The following is a 22,059-nucleotide window of genomic DNA, read 5'->3' on the forward strand; positions in this document are numbered from 1 at the left end:
TGTGTGTGTGTGTGTGTGTGTGTGTGTGTGTGTGTGTGTGTGTGTGTGTGTGTGTGTGTGTGTGTGTGTGTGTGCGTGCGTGCGTGCGTGCGTGCGTGCGTGCGTGTGTGTGTGTGTGTGTGTGTGTGTGTGCATACGTCTGTGCATGTGACCTCCTAAGAAACAAAAGGCTTTGAACTGCTTTGGGTCCTTGTCTTAATCATAATTTCCTTGGCTCTGTATGAGTGTGTGTGAGTGTGTGTGTGTGTGTGTGTGTGTGTGTGTGTGTGTGTGTGTGTGTGTGTGTGTGCGTGCGTGCGTGCGTGCGTGCGTGCGTGCGTGCGTGCGTGCGTGCGTGCGTGTGTGTGTGTGTGATAGAATGCATGCAGCATCAGCTTCTCCTGGTGCAATAGGGTTCTTTATCTAAGTTGGAACTGTGATGGATTTTCAAAATAAAACGTAGCCTGTCACAGCACTAAGAGCAGTCACCCAATGATCAGCTGTTAAGACTTTCATCTGTCACTGTAATCTGCACTCTTAATGGAACATTGGTCTGGAGAAATTAATTAGAGTTTTTCTAAAATGCCCTGCCCAAAAGCCACTGCATTTGTAGATTGTCCCATATCTGGCAGTATCCACTGTCTCTGACTGGCCTTGGGGTGGTCTTTGTAGGCTACCATCGCACTGTTTGTTGCTGTTTTTATATGATGCATTTACTGTGAAAAGTATCACTCACACAGACATGTACACATTGAACCAACAGACAAGCAGACAGGCAGGCAGGCAAGCAGGCAGGCAGGCAGACAGACTCACACATATATACACATATACACACCCCTAAATTATAACGCATCACTTCAGGGTTGAGACTGGGTATATTTGAGCTTGGCTGTTGGTGTAGATTTAATTAAAAGATTGAGCTAGACAGCGTCACAGACACTGAGAAACACACACACACGTACAGACACTGAGACACTCTGAGACACTCTGAGACACACTGAGACACACTGAGACACACTGAGACAGACAGACAGACAGACAGACAGACAGACAGACAGACAGACAGACAGACAGACAGACAGACAGACAGACACACACACACACACACACACACACACACACACACACACACACACAGAGAGACACAGAGACACAGAGTGGCGCTAGCATCCTCATTTCTCCCACACACTCATATGAGTGAAAGGCATCCAGGAGGATTATCGCAGAACATCACATGACAGCTCAGAGGGATGTTCAGATTGTCTCAAAGATATGGTCCTATTGTTAATACTCCCTATGTCTATGTTCTAACCTCTCTCACTGTGACTGTTATAATACCAGTGTAGTCAACTGTCTATGTCCTAACCTCTCTCACCGTGACTGTTATAATACCAGTGTAGTCAACTGTCTATGTGCTAACCTCTCTCACTGTGACTGTTATAATACCAGTGTAGTCAACTGTCTATGTCCAAACCTCTCTCTCTATGACTGTTATAATACCAGTGTAGTCAACTGTCTATGTCCTAACCTCTCTCTCTATGACTGTTATAATACCAGTGTAGCCAACTGTCTATGTGCAAACCTCTCTCACTGTGACTGTTATAATACCAGTGTAGTCAACTGTCTATGTCCTAACCTCTCTCACTGTGACTGTTATAATACCAGTGTAGTCAACTGTCTATGTGCTAACCTCTCTCACTGTGACTGTTATAATACCAGTGTAGTCAACTGTCTATGTGTTAACCGCTCTCACTGTGACTGTTACAATACCAGTGTAGCCAACTGTCTATGTGCTAACCTCTCTCTCTATGACTGTCATAATACCAGTGTAGTCAACTGTCTATTTGCTAACCTCTCTCACTGTGACTGTTATAATACCAGTGTAGTCAACTGTCTAGGTGCTAACCTCTCTCTCTATGACTGTTACAATACCAGTGTAGCCAACTGTCTATGTGCTAACCTCTCTCACTATAACTGTAGCCAACTGTCTATGTGCTAACCTCTTTCACTATAACTGTAGCCAACTGTCTATGTGCTAACCTCTCTCACTATAACTGTTACCATACCAGTGGAGCCAACTGTCTATGTGCTAACCTCGCTTACTGTGACTGTTATAATACCAGTGTAGACAACTGTCTATGTGCTAACAGCTCTCACTGTGACTGTTATAAAACCAGTGTAGTCAACTGTCTATGTGCTAACCTCTCTCACTGTGACTGTTATAATACCAGTGTAGTCAACTGTAAATGTGCTAACCTCTCTCACTATTACTGTTATAATACTAGTGTAGTCAACTGTCTATGTGTAACCGCTCTCACTGTGACTGGTACAATACCAGTGTAGTCAACTGTCTATGTGCTAACCTCTCTCTCTATGACTGTTATAATACCAGTGCAGCCAAATGTCTATGTGCTAAACTCTCTCTCGTTGACTGTTACAATACCAGTGTAGTCAACTGTCTATGTGTTAACCTCTCTCACTGTGACTGTTACAATACCAGTGTAGCCAACTGTCTATGTGCTAAACTCTCTCACTATTACTGTTATAATACCAGTGTAGCCAACTGTCTATGTGCTAACCTCTCTCACTATAACTGTAGCCAAATGTCTATGTGCTAACCTTGCTCACTGTGACTGTTATAATACCAGTGTAGTCAACTGTCGATGTGCTAACAGCTCTCACTGTGACTGTTATACTACCAGTGTAGTCAACTGTCTATGTGCTAACCTCTCTCACTGTGACTGTTATAATACCAGTGTAGTCAACTGTCTATGTGCTAACCTCTCTCTCTATGACTGTTATAATACCAGTGTAGTCAACTGTCTATGTGCTAACCTCTCTCACAGTGACTGTTATAATACCAGTGTAGTCAACTGTCTATGTGCTAACATCTCTCACTATAACTGTTATAATACCAGTGTAGTCAACTGTCTATGTGTTAACCTCTCTCACTGTGACTGTTACTGTTATACCAGTGTAGTCAACTGTCTATGTGCTAACCTCTCTCACTGTGACTGTTATAATACCAGTGTAGCCAACTGTCTATGTGCTAACCTCTCTCTCTATGACTGTTACAATACCAGTGTAGCCAACTGTCTATGTGCTAACCTCTCTCACTATAACTGTAGCCAACTGTCTATATGCTAACCTCTTTCACTATAACTGTAGCCAACTGTCTCTGTGCTAACCTCTCTCACTATAACTGTTACCATACCAGTGTAGCCAACTGTCTATGTGCTAACCTCTCTCACTGTGACTGTTATAATACCAGTGTAGTCAACTGTCTATGTGCTAACCTCTCTCTCTATGACTGTTATAATACCAGTGTAGTCAACTGTCTATGTGCTAACCTCTCTCACTGTGACTGTTATAATACCAGTGTAGTCAACTGTCTATGTCCTAACCTCTCTCACTGTGACTGTTTTAATACCAGTGTAGTCAACTGTCTATGTGCTAACCTCTCTCACTGTGACTGTTATAATACCAGTGTAGTCAACTGTCTATGTGCTAACCTCTCTCACTGTGACTGTTATAATACCAGTGTAGTCAACTGTCTATGTGCTAACCTCTCTCACTGTGACTGTTATAATACCAGTGTAGTCAACTGTCTATGTGCTAACCTCTCTCACTGTGACTGTTATAATACCAGTGTAGCCAACTGTCTATGTGCTAACCTCTCTCACTGTGACTGTTACAATACCAGTGTAGTCAACTGTCTATGTGCTAACCTCTCTCACTGTGACTGTTATAATACCAGTGTAGTCAACTGTCTATGTGCTAACCTCTCTCTCTATGACTGTTATAATACCAGTGTAGTCAACTGTCTATGTGCTAACCTCTCTCACAGTGACTGTTATAATACCAGTGTAGTCAACTGTCTATGTGCTAACATCTCTCACTATAACTGTTATAATACCAGTGTAGTCAACTGTCTATGTGCTAACATCTCTCACTATAACTGTTATAATACCAGTGTAGTCAACTGTCTATGTGTTAACCTCTCTCACTGTGACTGTTACTGTTATACCAGTGTAGTCAACTGTCTATGTGCTAACCTCTCTCACTGTGACTGTTATAATACCAGTGTAGCCAACTGTCTATGTGCTAACCTCTCTCTCTATGACTGTTACAATACCAGTGTAGCCAACTGTCTATGTGCTAACCTCTCTCGCTATAACTGTAGCCAACTGTCTATGTGCAAACCTCTTTCACTATAACTGTAGCCAACTGTCTCTGTGCTAACCTCTCTCACTATAACTGTTACCATACCAGTGTAGCCAACTGTCTATGTGCTAACCTCTCTCACTGTGACTGTTACAATACCAGTGTAGCCAAATGTCTATGTGCTAACCTCTCTCACTATAACTGTAGCCAACTGTCTATGTGCTAACCTCTTTCACTATAACTGTAGCCAACTGTCTATGTGCTAACCTCTTTCACTATAACTGTAGCCAACTGTCTATGTGCTAACCTCTTTCACTATAACTGTAGCCAACTGTCTACGTGTTAACCTCTCTCACTGAGACTGTTACAATACCAGTGTAGTCAACTGTCTATGTGCTAACCTCTCTCACTGTGACTGTTACAATACCAGTGTAGTCAACTGTCTATGTGCTAACCTCTCTCAATGTGACTGTTACAATACCAGTGTAGTCAACTGTCTATGTGCTAACCTCTCTCACTGTGACTGTTATAATACCAGTGTAGTCAACTGTCTATGTGCTAACCTCTCTCACTGTGACTGTTATAAAACCAGTGTAGTCAACTGTCTATGTGCTAACCTCTCTCACTGTGACTGTTATAATACCAGTGTAGTCAACTGTAAATGTGCTAACCTCTCTCACTATTACTGTTATAATACCAGTGTAGTCAACTGTAAATGTGCTAACCTCTCTCACTATTACTGTTATAATACCAGTGTAGTCAACTGTCTATGTGCTAACCTCTCTCACTATAACTGTAGCCAACTGTCTATGTGCTAACCTCTCTCACTGTGACTGTTACAATACCAGTGTAGTCAACTGTCTATGTGTTAACCTCTCTCACTATAACTGTAGCCAACTGTCTATGTGCTAACCTCTCTCACTGTGACTGTTATAATACCAGTGTAGTCAACTGTCTATGTGCTAACCTCTCTCACTATAACTGTAGCCAACTGTCTATGTGCTAACCTCTCTCACTGTGACTGTTATAATACCAGTGTAGTCAACTGTCTATGTGCTAACCTCTCTCACTGTGACTGTTATAATACCAGTGTAGTCAACTGTCTATGTGCTAACCTCTCTCACTGTGACTGTTATAAAACCAGTGTAGTCAACTGTCTATGTGCTAACCTCTCTCACTGTGACTGTTATAATACCAGTGTAGTCAACTGTCTATGTGTAACCTCTCTCACTGTGACTGTTATAATACCAGTGTAGTCAACTGTCTATTTGTTAACCTCTCTCACTGTGACTGTTATAATTCCAGTGTAGACAACTGTCTATGTGCTAACCTCTCTCTCTATGACTGTTACAATACCAGTGTAGCCAACTGTCTATGTGCTATTCTCTCTCACTATGACTGTTACAATACCACTGTAGTCAACTGTCTATGTGTTAACCTCTCTCACTGTGACTGTTATAATACCTAACCTCTCTCACTGTGACTGTTATATTACCAGTGTAGTCAACTGTCTATGTGCTAACCTCTCTCACTGTGACTGTTATAATACCAGTGTAGTCAACTGTCTATGTGCTAACCTCTCTCACTGTGACTGTTATAATACCAGTGTAGCCAACTGTCTATGTGCTAACCTCTCTCACTATTACTGTTATAATACCAGTGTAGCCAAATGTCTATGTGCTAACCTCTCTCACTATAACTGTAGCCAACTGTCTATGTGCTAACCTCTCTCACTGTGACTGTTATAATACCAGTGTAGTCAACTGTCTATGTGCTAACAGCTCTCACTGTGACTGTTATAATACCAGTGTAGTCAACTGTCTATGTGCTAATCTCTCTTACTGTGACTGTTATAATACCAGTGTAGCCAACTGTCTATGTGCTAACCTCGCTCACTGTGACTGTTATAATACCAGTGTAGTCAACTGTCTATGTGCTAACCTCTCTCACTGTGACTGTTATAATACCAGTGTAGTCAACTGTCTATGTGCTAACCTCTCTCACTATTACTGTTATAATACCAGTGTAGCCAACTGTCTATGTGCTAACCCCTCTCACTATAACTGTAGCCAACTGTCTATGTGCTAACCTCTTTCACTATAACTGTAGCCAACTATCTATGTGCTAACCTCTCTCTCTATGACTGTTATAATACCAGTGTAGTCAACTGTCTATGTGCTAACCTCTCTCACTATGACTGTTATAATACCAGTGTAGTCAACTGTCTATGTGCTAACCTCTCTCACTATTACTGTAGCCACTGTCTATGTGCTAACCTCTCTCACTATAACTGTAGCCACTGTCTATCTGCTAACCTCTCTCACTATAACTGTAGCCAACTGTCTATGTGCTAACCTCTCTCACTATTACTGTTATAATACCAGTGTAGCCAACTGCAAACAGGGACAGTGTAACACCCCATTTTTTAAATCTCAAAACTCTCACGACCAAAAAATGTAATTAGCAGCCAATGTTTACTTTGTTATTTGGGGCTTTGGCAGTCAATTGAAAAACATTCCAACAGTATTTCTGATTGTCTTCTCAACTCATCATCACATAATTTTAATGTGGGGCTATGACAGTCAATTTCAAATTAGTCTCTTATCTCACCACCACTAATGAGATGGGTGTGGCGTAATGTAGGTTGCATCGGAGCTTCTCAAAGTCAGGGGGCATAGTCGACAGAGCGCATATTTGGTTTGAATGCAGAGGAAGGCACTGAATCCAGCTACACACAGATATGAGCTGGCGAAGGGTACATTGAGTTGTAATCCAGAGGCAGACGGCAGGGTGTTCCCTTTGAGTCAGGAACCTAAACTCCTCCGTAGTGATCTGTGAATGCGTTGTCTGTAGCATTCAGTCACATTACAGCTCCATCAGCTGTTGGATTTCACTTACTGGCATGTCAACTGAGCCAGGATCACAGTCAAACGGATTGGGAAGTAGGTCCCAAAGTGCTCTTCCCAGCATTGAAATGAGCAGTCATCAATGGTGTGAGACACTTACTGATGCTGTGTTCTGTTAGAAACATGCACAGCCGAGGGAAGTGGGAATGGTTGGCTTTTGAAAGACTCTCTCTCCAATAAGAATTCTTTCCTCTGAATCCACTGATTCAGTCACTCATCTGTAGAATGTTTTTGTATTTCCTCTGCATGCTTCTGTTCCATTTGTTCAGTTTCTAAATACTGTATGTCTGTTACATTGGCAAGGAGACACATTTTTTATTTTCATTACACAGGAAGTCAAGTCCAATCTCAATGCAAAAAATATACTGCTCTAAAAAATAAAGGGAACACTTAAACAACACATCCTAGATCTGAATGAAAGAAATAATCTTATTAAATACATTTTTCTTTACATAGTTGAATGTGCTGACAACAAAATCACACAAAAATAATCAATGGAAATCCAATTTATCAACCCATGGATGTCTGGATTTGGAGTCACACTCAAAATGAAAGTGGAAAACCACACTACAGGCTGATCCAACTTTGATGTAATGTCCTTAAAACAAGTCAAAATGAGGCTCAGTAGTGTGTGTGGCCTCCACATGCCTGTATGACCTCCCTACAACGCCTGGGCATGCTCCTGATGAGGTGGCGGATGGTCTCCTGAGGGATCTCCTCCCAGACCTGGACTAAAGCATCCGCCAACTCCTGGACAGTCTGTGGTGCAACGTGGCGTTGGTGGATGGAGCGAGACATGATGTCCCAGATGTGCTCAATTGGATTCAGGTCTGGGGAACGGGCGGGCCAGTCCATAGCATCAATGCCTTCCTCTTGTAGGAACTGCTGACACACTCCAGCCACATGAGGTCTAGCATTGTCTTGCATTAGGAGGAACCCAGTGCCAACCGCACCAGCATATGGTCTCACAAGGGGTCTGAGGATCTCATCTCGGTACCTAATGGCAGTCAGGCTACCTCTGGCGAGCACATGGAGGGCTGTGCGGCCCCCCAAAGAAATGCCACCCCACACCATGACTGACCCACCGCCAAACCGGTCATGCTGGAGGATGTTGCAGGCAGCAGAACGTTCTCCACGGCGTCTCCAGACTCTGTCACGTCTGTCACGTGCTCAGTGTGAACCTGCTTTCATCTGTGAAGAGCACAGGGCGCCAGTGGCGAATTTGCCAATCTTGGTGTTCTCTGGCAAATGCCAAACGTCCTGCACGGTGTTGGGCTGTAAGCACAACCCCCACCTGTGGACGTCGGGCCCTCATACCACCCTCATGGAGTCTGTTTCTGACCGTTTGAGCAAAAACATGCACATTTGTGGCTTGCTGGAGGTCATTTTGCAGGGCTCTGGCAGTGCTTCTCCTGCTCCTCCTTGCACAAAGGCGGAGGTAGCGGTCCTGCTGCTGGGTTGTTGCCCTCCTACGGCCTCCTCCACGTCTCCTGATGTACTGGCCTGTCTCCTGGTAGCGCCTCCATGCTCTGGACACTACGCTGACAGACACAGCAAACCTTCTTGCCATAGCTCGCATTGATGTGCCATCCTGGATGAGCTGCACTACCTGAGCCACTTGTGTGGGTTGTAGACTCCGTCTCATGCTACCACTAGAGTGAAAGCACCGCCAGCATTCAAAAGTGACCAAAACATCAGCCAGGAAGCAATGGAACTGAGAAGTGGTCTGTGGTCACCACCTGCAGAACCACTCCTTTATTGGGGGTGTCTTGTTAATTGCCTATAATTTCCACCTGTTGTCTATTCCATTTTGTCAATCAGTGTTGCTTCCTAAGTGGACAGTTTGATTTCACAGAAGTGTGATTGACTTGGAGTTACATTGTGTTGTTTAAGTGTTCCCTTTATTTTTTTGAGCAGTGTATTTCCAACACTCCCCCTCGATAACCATCAAGCCTCGGTGTGAAATAGAACATAGTGATTCTCTGATCCCATATCTCCACATAGTTTTGCGAACAAGTGTGCGCCCAGTGATGTGGTTTGATGTACACTAAACAAAAATATAAACTTAACATGTAAAGTGATGGTCCCATGTTTCATGAGCTGAAATAAAAAAATCCCAGATATGTTTCATATGCACAAAAAGCTTATTTCTCTCAAATTTTGTGCACAAATGTACTTAAGTCCCTGTTAGTGAGAATAATTTCTGTCTGTAATGAAGTACCTTTGTTGAGAAAAATAATTCTTATTGGCTGGGCTTGGCTCCCCATTGAGTCCACCATGTCTGCGCCCCTGCCTAGCCATGTGAAATCCATAGATTAGAGCCTAATTCATTTATTTCAATTGACTGATTTCCTTATATAAACTGTAACTCAGTAAAATCTGTGAAATTGTTGCATGTTGCGTTTATATTTTGGTTCAGTATAGCTTACAATTGAAGTGAACTGCTGCAGTATATCTCCGAGTTCTGTGCTCAGCTCTTTTGCTGCCAGTTGTTCTCAGTGTATCATACGGCAGTCCATATGGCAGAGGGAGACACATTCCTAACTAGAGTGCAGAGGCCTGCCCGCCGTCCCACCGTAGATGGAGCCCCATCTGTGCAAAAGCCCACCAGTAGATCCCATGGAATCAGTTTTTCCTCAAAATAGCCACGCAGCACACTGAACATCCCCTGTGCTGTTTCATGCTCAGGAATCGTGAGACAGAACAATATGTCCTCGTGAATAGCATCCCCTAACATATATAGTGAACAAAAGTCGGGGCCTCACAGCCAGTTCAATCAGAGTTTGCTCTTGATTGCTAGCAATAGCATCAATTATTTGTTTGACAGCGCTATCTGACAAAGGTATTGATGTGAGTTTTTGGGCCCCTGCCTCCCCACACATTGTTTCACCGTATAAATTGCGGCCGGTAATATCAAAGTCTCTGTAATAGCGTGTGGTTTCATAGCATAGCGGACCTAGCCATTCACCGTGGGAATGATTAATGTGCAATGGTCAAGCGCAGCCTTTTCCAAAGATCTATGGGCACTCTGGTTGAATCTTCTAGATTTTAATAATTGTCATTAAGATTTGAAGGTTAACCCCATTATGTCACGCCCTGACCTTAGAGATCCTTATTATTCTCTATGGTTGGTTAGATCAGGGTGTGACACGGGTGGGAAATTCTATGTTTTCTGTTTCTTTGTTTTTGGGCCGAGTGTGGTTCCCAATCAGAGGCAGCTGTCTATCATTGTCTCTGATTGGGAATCATACTTAGGCAGCCTGTTTTCCACCTGAGTTTGTGGGATCTTGTTTTCTGTTCAGTGTCTGTGCCTGTTTAAGTGTTTTGTGAATAAAAGAATCATGAACACTTTCCATGCTGCGCTTTGGTCTACTCTTCCTACCACCAATGAGAGCCGTTACACATTACAATGATTTTGAGATAAAAATATGATATTATTATTATATATACGTATATATGAATATCAGACCCCTAGTTTGGGAACAACTGCCCTAGTGGGTCTCAAATCCATGTCTCCAGCCCGAAGGCAAACTCACTACCCACTGCTCCAATAGGGTTTATCTTGGCAGGGAGGTCTCCACTCACTAACCACTGCTCCAATAGGGTTTATCTTGGCGGGGAGGTCTCCACTCACTAACCACTGCTCCAATAGGGTTTATCTTGGGGGAGAGGTCTCCACTCACTAACCACTGCTCCAATAGGGTTTATCTTGGGGGATAGGTCTCCACTCACTAACCACTGCTCCAATAGGGTTTATCTTGGCGGGGAGGTCTCCACTCACTAACCACTGCTCCAATAGGGTTTATCTTGGGGGAGAGGTCTCCACTCACTAACCACTGCTCCAATAGGGTTTATCTTGGGGGATAGGTCTCCACTCACTAACCACTGCTCCAATAGGGTTTATCTTGGCAGGGAGGTCTCCACTCACTAACCACTGCTCCAATAGGGTTTATCTTGGGGGATAGGTCTCCACTCACTAACCACTGCTCCAATAGGTTTATCTTGGGGGATAGGTCTCCACTCACTAACCACTGCTCCAATAGGGTTTATCTTGGCGGGGAGGTCTCCACTCACTAACCACTGCTCCAATAGGGTTTATCTTGGCGGGGAGGTCTCCACTCACTAACCACTGCTCCAATAGGGTTTATCTTGGCGGGGAGGTCTCCACTCACTAACCACTGCTCCAATAGGGTTTATCTTGGGGGATAGGTCTCCACTCACTAACCACTGCTCCAATAGGGTTTATCTTGGCGGGGAGGTCTCCACTCACTAACCACTGCTCCAATAGGGTTTATCTTGGCGGGGAGGTCTCCACTCACTAACCACTGCTCCAATAGGGTTTATCTTGGGGGATAGGTCTCCACTCACTAACCACTGCTCCAATAGGGTTTATCTTGGCGGGGAGGTCTCCACTCACTAACCACTGCTCCAATAGGGTTTATCTTGGGGGGGAGGTCGTAATGAGCCTACTGTACCTAGGCAATGCTCTTCAGTCCAGTACTATTATTAAGAAGAAGACTACCATTTACTCACTCTAAGACGTCTCTGTTGAAGGGCTTCTTGCTGTTTCCCAGGAACTCTCCAATCATCTGCCTGCTCAGGCCCTTCCTCTGAAGCAGGAAGTGAGCCACACCTATGGGCGTGTCCGGGATGAAACCTCGTGAGATCAGGAACTGGAGACCCTTATCAGGGTTACTGACAGAGAAGAAGAAAGAGAAGGAGAAATTAGATATTAAAATCCCCTTTATTTGAGTCAATATCATACGGTACACAAATCCTTCACATTTCATGCCCTCGCATATAAAGGAGAGAGGGAGGAGACCGGCAGAGAGGGGTAGAGAGAGGAGAGAGGAGGGGGGAAGAGAGAGAAGAGGGGTGAGGGAGGAGGCTGGAGGAGATTGTTATACGTGAGACCCCTGCTTGCTAAACAAGTTCCAAAATCACCAAGACTATGAAGATCAAAACAGTCTGGTGATGACAGTCTGGTGTGGAGGCTAGTGGTGATACATGGTGTTAATGACAGTCTGGTGTGGAGGCTAGTGGTGATACATGGTGTTAATGACAGTCTGGTGTGGAGGCTAGTGGTGATACATGGTGTTAATGACAGTCTGGTGTGGAGGCTAGTGGTAAAACATGGTGTTAATGACAGTCTGGTGTGGAGGCTAGTGGTGATAGATGGTGTTGATGACAGTCTGGTGTGGAGGCTAGTGGTAAAACATGGTGTTAATGACAGTCTGGTGTGGAGGCTAGTGGTAAAACATGGTGTTAATGACAGTCTGGTGTGGAGGCTAGCGGTAAAACATGGTGTTAATGACAGTCTGGTGTGGAGGCTAGTGGTGATACATGGTGTTAATGACAGTCTGGTGTGGAGGCTAGTGGTGATACATGGTGTTAATGACAGTCTGGTGTGGAGGCTAGTGGTAAAACATGGTGTTAATGACAGTCTGGTGTGGAGGCTAGCGGTAAAACATGGTGTTAATGACAGTCTGGTGTGGAGGCTAGTGGTAAAACATGGTGTTAATGACAGTCTGGTGTGGAGGCTAGTGGTGATACATGGTGTTAATGACAGTCTGGTGTGGAGGCTAGTGGTAAAACATGGTGTTAATGACAGTCTGGTGTGGAGGTTAGTGGTAAAACATGGTGTTAATGACAGTCTGGTGTGGAGGCTAGTGGTGATACATGGTGTTAATGACAGTCTGGTGTGGAGGCTAGTGGTAAAACATGGTGTTAATGACAGTCTGGTGTGGAGGCTAGCGGTAAAACATGGTGTTAATGACAGTCTGGTGTGGAGGCTAGTGGTAAAACATGGTGTTAATGACAGTCTGGTGTGGAGGCTAGTGGTAAAACATGGTGTTAATGACAGTCTGGTGTGGAGGCTAGTGGTAAAACATGGTGTTAATGACAGTCTGGTGTGGAGGCTAGTGGTAAAACATGGTGTTAATGACAGTCTGGTGTGGAGGCTAGTGGTGATACATGGTGTTAATGACAGTCTGGTGTGGAGGCTAGTGGTGATACATGGTGTTAATGACAGTCTGGTGTGGAGGCTAGTGACGATACATGGTGTTAATGACAGTCTGGTGTGGAGACTAGTGATGATACATGGTGTTAATGACAGTCTGGTGTGGAGACTAGTGATGATACATGGTGTTAATGGGAGTGTGGTAATGACAGTCTGGTGTGGAGACTAGTGATGATACATGGTGTTAATGGGAGTGTGGTAATGACTGTCTGGTGTGGAGACTAGTGATGATACATGGTGTTAATGACAGTCTGGTGTGGAGACTAGTGATGATACATGGTGTTAATGACAGTCTGGTGTGGAGACTAGTGATGATACATGGTGTTAATGGGAGTGTGGTAATGACAGTCTGGTGTGGAGACTAGTGGTGATACATGGTGTTAATGGGAGTGTGTTAATGACAGTCTGGTGTGGAGACTAGTGGTGATACATGGTGTTAATGGGAGTGTGGTAATGACAGTCTGGTGTGGAGACTAGTGGTGATACATGGTGTTAATGGGAGTGTGGTAATGACTGTCTGGTGTGGAGACTAGTGATGATACATGGTGTTAATGGGAGTGTGGCAATGACTGTCTGGTGTGGAGACTAGTGATGATACATGGTGTTAATGGGAGTGTGGTAATGACTGTCTGGTGTGGAGACTAGTGGTGATACATGGTGTTAATGGGAGTGTGGTAATGACAGTCTGGTGTGGAGACTAGTGGTGATACATGGTGTTAATGGGAGTGTGGTGATGACAGTCTGGTGTGGAGACTAGTGGTGATACATGGTGTTAATGGGAGTGTGGTAATGACTGTCTGGTGTGAAGGCTAGCGGTGTTAAGCTTAGCATATGGTGGCGACCATTACAATTAGAAAACACATAGGCAGACACTCATCAATATTAATTTCCCTTTATTGAGTCATTCCGTTCATTAACTGTGATTAAACAGCTTGACGAACACTGTTAAACTGTAGAAGATGCTCTCCTGAATTACAATGGTGCTCTTGAACGCACAGCGTGAGGGCTCCCATGAAGAACACTTTGCTATGTTATAAAAGATGGTAATATGTAGGAGATGACAGAGTTATGGTGTGTGTGTGTGTGTGGAGAGGATAATACTGCTACTGCACCCTACAATCTATCCCATCCTTAGTATAGCACAGTTCACACACAAACACACAAGAAGGTATATACACACACACACACACACACACACACACGTGCATGCAAACACACACACATACACGCACACACACACACGCACACATACAGTCCTCTTTAATAAAATACTAAAGTGTTCTTCACATATACAGTATACATACACACACAATATTATACACACTTTCTGTATTCACACACACACACACACACACACACACACACACACACACACACACACACACACACACACACACACACACACACACACACACACACACACAGCACAACAGTTACATAACACAGCCATGTCTAATGGGTTTAGTCAGGGAGAGAGTGAGAGTGAGAGAGAGAGAGAGAGAGAGAGAGAGAGAAAAAGAGAAACAGAGAGAGAGAAACAGAGAGAGAAAGCGAGAGAGAGAGAGAGAGCGAGAAAGAGAGAAACAGAGAGAAAGCGAGAGAGATAGAGACAGAGAGAGAGAAACAGAGAGAGCAACAGAGAGAGAAAGCGAAAGAGAGAGAGAGAGAGAGAGAGAGATAGAGACAGAGAGAGAGAGCTCTTCAGCCCAGACAGGCCCCAGCTGTGGTGCTGAAAGGACCCTGCAGACTAACAGAGAGGCTCTGTATGAGGACAGGAGGGAGAGGTAGAAAAGCACTCTACTGGGACGACTAGTCTCAGTTTAACCAAATGGTGCCTTTTTCACACACTGACAGACACCGACAGACAGACTTGATTTTACATAAAAATATACACACTTTCTGCATCAAAACCCTGGTTAGCATCGATATTCAACCATGTCAATATCATTCCCCACCCTCCATCCTTCCTCCCTCGTTCCCCTCTCTGTAAAAGTGAATTGAGGTTTATGGTCCTAACACAGATTAACGGCCAGCTCTCTCTATGGTCGATGGTTGGATAGCGCTGGTCAGGTGAACGGCCCCGACACTCATCTGTGGGGCACACCGAATAGATCTCCACACCTAGTCATTGACCTGATGCATAGACGGTGTAGTGAAAGCTTCTGCTCACCAGTAGCCATTGTGTTCTCATTTTGCTGAGGAGAACTTCACTGGAGTTCATCCACCTTCACTTATACTGTCACTGACAGAAGCTTCTCACTACTGACATGGGACTACTCGGCATCCACAGCATTATCAGCTAGCTAGAGAGCTCTTGTTGCTTATGGTTGGTTGACACTTTACCACAATATAAGTTGGAGAGGGATGCGTTCAACTGTTTGTGCAGTGTTAGCTGGTTTCTGACCTGAGATGTCCTTCCATTCGTTCCGGACAGACACATATACACCACCACGCAAACCACACACACACACACACACACACACACAGGTATAGGGTAAGTTATTGGAGAGCTCTCTCTGTGTTCCCGGCCCCAGGTTGCCCCTCGTGTGAGTTGGACAGGTTCTGATCTACTGTGTCAATTAGTCCTGACATAGCACCCGACAGCTGTAGCTCCTCACACACACACACACACACACACACACACACACACACACACACACACACACACACACACACACACACACACACACACACACACACACACACACACACACACACACACACACACACACACACTTTTCTCGCATCTTTTATTCATTAGCCACTGAGGCATGTCAATTTCCGAGCGTGAGAGAGAAGAGTCTACCCATGAGGACAGCCCCACCACATTATGGACATATGACAGAGAGAATCCATTAGGACAACAGAGACAACATTATGGACATATGACAGAGAGAATCCATTAGGACAACAGAGACAACATTATGGACATATGACAGAGAGAATCTTAGATTGGTTCCTTAGAGAAATCTGCTTTCTCTCAGCAGGAAACCTATAGTTAACCTATACGATGATGTAACACAGAGCCCCAGTAGTAGCAATGTCCATGATGTGTCTTTTCTCGCTCTCTCCGCCTCCCTCTCTCTCTCTCTCTTTCTCTTTCCCTCTCTCTCCGCCTCTCTCACTCTCTCTGCCTCTCTCTCTCTCTCTCCGCCTCTCTCTCTCTCTCCCTCTCTCTCTGTTTATCTCCGTTTATCATGCTATTGTCCATCTGTACTTATCAACAGAAGGTCAGCTATCATATTCTATCCTCACTTCAGGAGAAAACTCCATCAGTCCTTATCCACCTCAAATCCCTATCCGCTCTCTCCAACCCTACCTCCTTTATGGCTAGTAGTGCAGACCATGTGCTGAGAGACAAGCGCACACATAGACACACACGCACGCACGCACGCACGCACGCACGCACGCACGCACGCACGCACGCACACACACACACACACACACACACACACACACACACACACACACACACACACACACACACACACACACACACACACACACACACACACCACTTATTACCTCACCTGCCTCTCTCCACTCTCTCTTTAGTTCTGTGTGCGGGGTAGTGCAGACCACCTGCTGTGACACAGACCCAGACACAGCCCTCTCCCTCCACCTGGCCTGAGCCGCCGCGCTGCATTAAGGGGATAAGAGACAGGCTCCCTTCACCATCTCTCTTAATTATCTGTTATGGGACTCAACTCACCCACCCCAACTCCCCTTTAAACTCTCCTCTCCACTCCTCCTTCCTCACCCATAAACTGCTCACTACGCCAAATGTTCAAATGTCTCCCCTTTTAGATGGGGGAGGCAGAAAGAGGCGGGAGAGGGAGAGGTGCAGGGAGCAGGGGGAGGCTGTCTTAGCCCAGAGCACACCAAGGCCTGCTTAGGATGCAAGAGGTGCACAGCTCAGGAATTAGAGGGAGGATATGAAACTGCTGGAACTAATAAACCTGATTTTTTTCTATTTTTTTCTACCCTTTCCTTCCCTCTCTCTCTCTCTCCCTCCATCCCCCTCTCTCCCTGTCAGCATGCCATCCGGTTTTTATTTTTCAAGTTGAGTGATCATCAGTGGAAAGGGTTGGGGGGTGGAGGAGTGTGGATATTATGAGGTTTGGATTTGTCACTGCCAGAAAACTTTCCTCAAAGTCAAAGAGAAAAATCTTGAAGTGCCACAATGGCTGCTTTTCAAAAACACAATCGGTATAAAAGAGCACTTTTTGGAGCTATTTAGCATATGTGTGGATTATTCGCTGCCTTTCATGACAAACAAATGACAAATGCAGTAGGAGGCTGGCAGATGTAGACACGCAAACCCATTCTTGCTCTGTTACCAATGCCGGTTGGCAATAGCACAATGAAAAGGTTACGAAATCGCTGAAATCCAAATCTATTCCTGAGACCACTGCTTTCTATTCACAGCTCGCTAGTGTATATAAACAGGATATTAACCAGGTTAGCTCTTCCTACCATAGTGTATATATAAACAGGATATTAGCCAGGTTAGCTCTTCCTACCATAGTGTATATGGACAGGATATTAACCATATTAGCGCTTCCTACCATAGTGTATATGGACAGGATATTAACCATATTAGCTCTTCCTACCATAGTGTATATATAAACAGGATAATAACCAGGTTAGCTCTTCCTACCATAGTGTATATGGACAGGATATTAACCATATTAGCGCTTCCTACCATAGTGTATATGGACAGGATATTAACCATATTAGCTCTTCCTATCATAGTGTATATATAAACAGGATAATAACCAGGTTAGCTCTTCCTACCATAGTGTATATATAAACAGGATATTAACCATATTAGCTCTTCCTACCATAGTGTATACAAGAGGTCGACCGATTAATCGGAATTTATCTCAATAAATCCTTTTCCTAACCCCTGTTCTCGAAGTCAAAAATTAGCCTACATTTTGTGTAACATTTTACTGCAAGAAATGTAGTAATATAGTGTTTATATAGTGTATATATAAACAGGATATTAACCATATTAGCTCTTCCTAAGATAGTCTATACAGACAGGATATTAGCCAAGTTAGCCAAATTAGCTTTACTTAGCATAATACGTGAGATACTACTAGCCAGGTTAGCTGAAATAGCTCAACAAACCATAACTCTGCATTTGAGGGGAGAGTGAGATAAGGACAAAATAAAAAGGGATGTGCCTTCTGTCAATGACATAACTTATCCATATTTTTTAGAAACTGCACTGTTGGTTACGGGCTCGTAAGTAAGTATTTCACTGTTGTATTCGGCGCATGTGACTAATACAATTAAATTTCACTTGATTTGATAACTAAGGTTAAATTCCCTGGTTTTCCAGAAATCCTGGTTGGAGGATTCTGAATTTCCTGCTTATTCCTTCCTGCTTCTGGGATCCTCCAACCATGCTTTTGTCACGTGTGTGTGTAGGGACAGATCAATGGCGCAGCGTGAATATCGTTCCACATATTTTATTATAATGTGAAACTATGCAAGACATACAATAAACCATAAACAAAACAACAAACCGTGACAAAGAGGTGCTACATGCACTAACTCAAAATAATCTCCCACAAACAAAGATGGGAAAAACAACTACTGTAATTTCCGGACTATTAAGCGCACCTGAATATAAGCCGCACCCACTGATTTAAAAAAAAAAGTATTATTTTGAACATAAATAAGCCGCACATGTCTATAAGCCACAGGTGCCTACCGGTACATTGAAACAAATGAACTTCACACAGGCTTTAACGAAACACGGCTTGTAACAAAAATAAATAGGCTTTAACGAAACACGGCTTGTAACAAAAATAAATAGGCTTTAATGAAACACGGCTTGTAACAAAAAATAAAAAATTAGCAGTAAGCTTTAGTTGTTTTTTTGCACTGAGTCAATTCCTCACGCTGCTGTTTCCAACGTCTTATCATCGACTCATTAAGACCAAGCTCCCGTGCAGCAGCTCTATTTCCTTTTCCAACAGCCAGATCAATTGCCTTCAACTTGAAAGCTGCATCATATGCATTTCTCCGTGTCTTTGCCATGATGAGGGTGACAAAATGACTACCATAATCAGAATGATGGGAAGTTTGAGAGCGCTCGATTTAATCTAAACAGTAAACAAAAAAGTTGTTTGACCTTAACCCGTTCGGCAATTTCATTGGTCTAATGAAAGATTCATGCCGCCAAAAAACTGAGCACGTCACAGAATGTGTTTCTTTTTTGAAAAAAAAATTGAAAGCGGGAAAAATCCATATATTAGCCGCGTCATTGTTTAAGCCGCGATGTTCAAAGCGTGGGAAAAAAGTTGCGGCTTATAGTCCGGAATTTACGGTACTTAAATGATGGATGATCTCTCCAAGATGGCATAGCAGTCAGACGTCTTTTGTCCACGTCTTGTCGTGTCCCGTGTATATATATATTTACTTATTTTCTTCGCATATATTTTTATATATTTTTTCTTCTAAAAACTCAACTTCAAAGCACTCTCCTGCAACTCGCCTCACCAATAAAAAATAAAAAAGTATTATTCACCTCAAATCTGAAATCCACAACAGAAGCTAGCCAGAATGACTGGAATGAACTACAAAAATCTCTGAAACTGGAAACACTTATCTCCCTCACCTTTCTATTTCTACTTTGCACTTTCTTCCACTACAAATCTACCATTCCAGTGTTTTACTTGCTATATTGTATTTACTTTGCCACCATGGCCTTTTTTGCCTTTACCTCCCTTATCTCACCTCATTTGCTCACATTGTATATAGACTTATTTTTCTACTGTATTATTGACTATATGTTTGTTTTACTCCATGTGTAACTCTGTGTTGTTGTATGTGTCAAACTGCTTGCTTTATCTTGGCCAGGTCGCAATTGTAAATGAGAACTTGTTCTCAACTTGCCTACCTGGTTAAATAAAGGTGAAAAAAAAAATATATATATATGGTCCCCAATTAGAGACAACGATGCCTCTAATTGGGGATCATCCAAAAAAAACAACATAGAAAAACAGAAACTAGAACAACATAGAAAAATAAAACTAGAATAACCCCCCCCAGTCACGCCCTAGAAAATAAGAGCTCTCTATGGTCAGGACGTGACAGCTTTCGCGAAAACTAGGGAATTTATTGGAAGTTCCTGGAATTTTAAGAAATACTTTTTTGAGGAACAGTGTTAGCTGAGCTCTGTCAGACACTGTGATGATAGGGCATTTTTGAGCAGGCATATGCACCTGAAGTCCCCGGTGACTCAGCACTCAGCTCCGAGGACCCCTCGTCTGCCACTCATTCCACCACACTGCACCATTACTTCCAGCCCAACGAACATTCATTACGAGTTAGGAGTTAGGAACATCCAGTATGAAAGAATCGCACTAGCGAGTGAGGGAGGGGGGAAATATGCTGCTTCAACCCAATGTTCTCAAAACTTTTCAGGACATTTCCCATGGCCCGAATTCCCTCAGTGGCCTGGAACTTTTAATTACATCCTCCACTTGCAACGGAATTGCTAATGAGGAATTCGGGCCTTGGACGGTTGCCATTATTCTTAGGATCCACCCCTTTTGTACTCCGACTGATTGGTTCCATCTAGGCAGTCAGTGGCCTTTTTCACTCTTAATATCTACAGATGGAGAATAGCCCGAACCATTATCTTCAAAGAGGGGTAGCCCGGGCCCTTGAGGATACTCCCATGGTAGGAGGTTAATTTAGTGTCAAGGAGTCTTCTCCTTTCAGAGATATTTCCAGGTGTGCTGTTTGCTCCCCTCCACTGCTCCCCCCCTCCAGCCGCCCCCTGCCGTGTACCCATCATGCATCTGTCTGACGCTTGTCTTCGGAGTCCTTATCTGGGCTTGACTTAGTCACTTTTCACTAGGCAGAGTGAATGGCAGAACGGGAATTGAATTCTAAAACGAACAGAGCAGTCAAAAGGTAAAAGCAGCAGAATTTAAATGGAAAATGTCTCTCCTGCTGCATGGGAGGTGAGGCTGAGCTGAGGAGTGGGCATGGTTGCTGAGTTGAATGCAGAGGGAAGTGTTCAGTGCTGCTGAATTAAAAGCATATAACGGGAGGGGGTCCTTTTACTCTGCCACAGATCCTGAATTCTTCTGCACACTACCCTATAACACCAGTAGTAACTGGGAATCTCAAACTTGCTAATGACTTGAGTCTCATGTAGATGGGCAATGCAGAGATGGTGTTATATGGAAATATTCTGCAAGAACTTCAATATTATCATATAATAAATGCATGATAATTCACACTCGATTTGTGTTAACACAGCTTTGATACCAGAGATCTCGTCAGCATATGACTGAATTCATCTTGAAGGAGGATTTGAACACTGATTCAAAAGGGAGATGTTTGGTCACAGTTGCCAAGCATGCTTATCTTCTGTAATCTATTTGTATTCAGTAGTATATAATAACGGTAGGAGGTGCAAAATACAGAAAAAGCTATTTTATGAGTAATCATAAAATGTATGTTAGATTAGCATAATTGGGTGCATGCATATATTTCATGAATTAATGTGCTTTAAATGTATGCCTAGGATAATCTTTGTGTTATCCGTATACTTTCAAAAGACATCAGTTGGGGGAATATAGGATTGTCATACGATCTATGGAACTGAAATCGCTTTAAACATCCATCAGAATTTTCATATAAATAACATGAATTATAAACAAGGTGCTGGGAATAGTTTGAGATGAGTAAACTCAGAACAACCTTGCAAAGACTGTTCTCTCTCTCTCTCTCTCTCTCTGGATTGATCTCAGTTAGTCATTCCTATGCGTTTTGAGATGGAGAGGTGAGAGGAAGTGAGTCTATGAAAGATGATTTGAAAATGTGCCTCTTTCCCCCCCTCTTTTTATCCCACTCCTTCCATACAAGTTGTTCCATTCTTTCCCTCTGTCATTCTCATTCTATCATTAGTTCACATTTTAATTTCACTCTTTTCATTCTATCCCACATTCTGTAATCTCT

General features: G+C 43.5%; 1 protein-coding gene across 3 annotated transcripts in view; it reads right to left on the bottom strand.

The window, feature by feature from the left end:
* LOC106609634 (IQ motif and SEC7 domain-containing protein 3-like) overlaps nucleotides 1–22,059 on the bottom strand; it is a 184,193-nt gene that overhangs the window by 57,284 nt on the left and 104,850 nt on the right. For all 3 annotated transcript variants that reach the window (XM_045722255.2, XM_045722253.2, XM_045722254.2), the window contains one exon: nucleotides 11,583–11,744. In XM_045722255.2, coding sequence (XP_045578211.2) covers nucleotides 11,583–11,744 — 162 coding nt within the window. The remainder of the gene's footprint in view (nucleotides 1–11,582; nucleotides 11,745–22,059) is intronic.

Source organism: Salmo salar, chromosome 07 (genome assembly GCF_965601325.2).
Source record: "Salmo salar chromosome 07, fSalSal1, whole genome shotgun sequence".
NCBI lineage: Eukaryota > Metazoa > Chordata > Actinopteri > Salmoniformes > Salmonidae > Salmo > Salmo salar.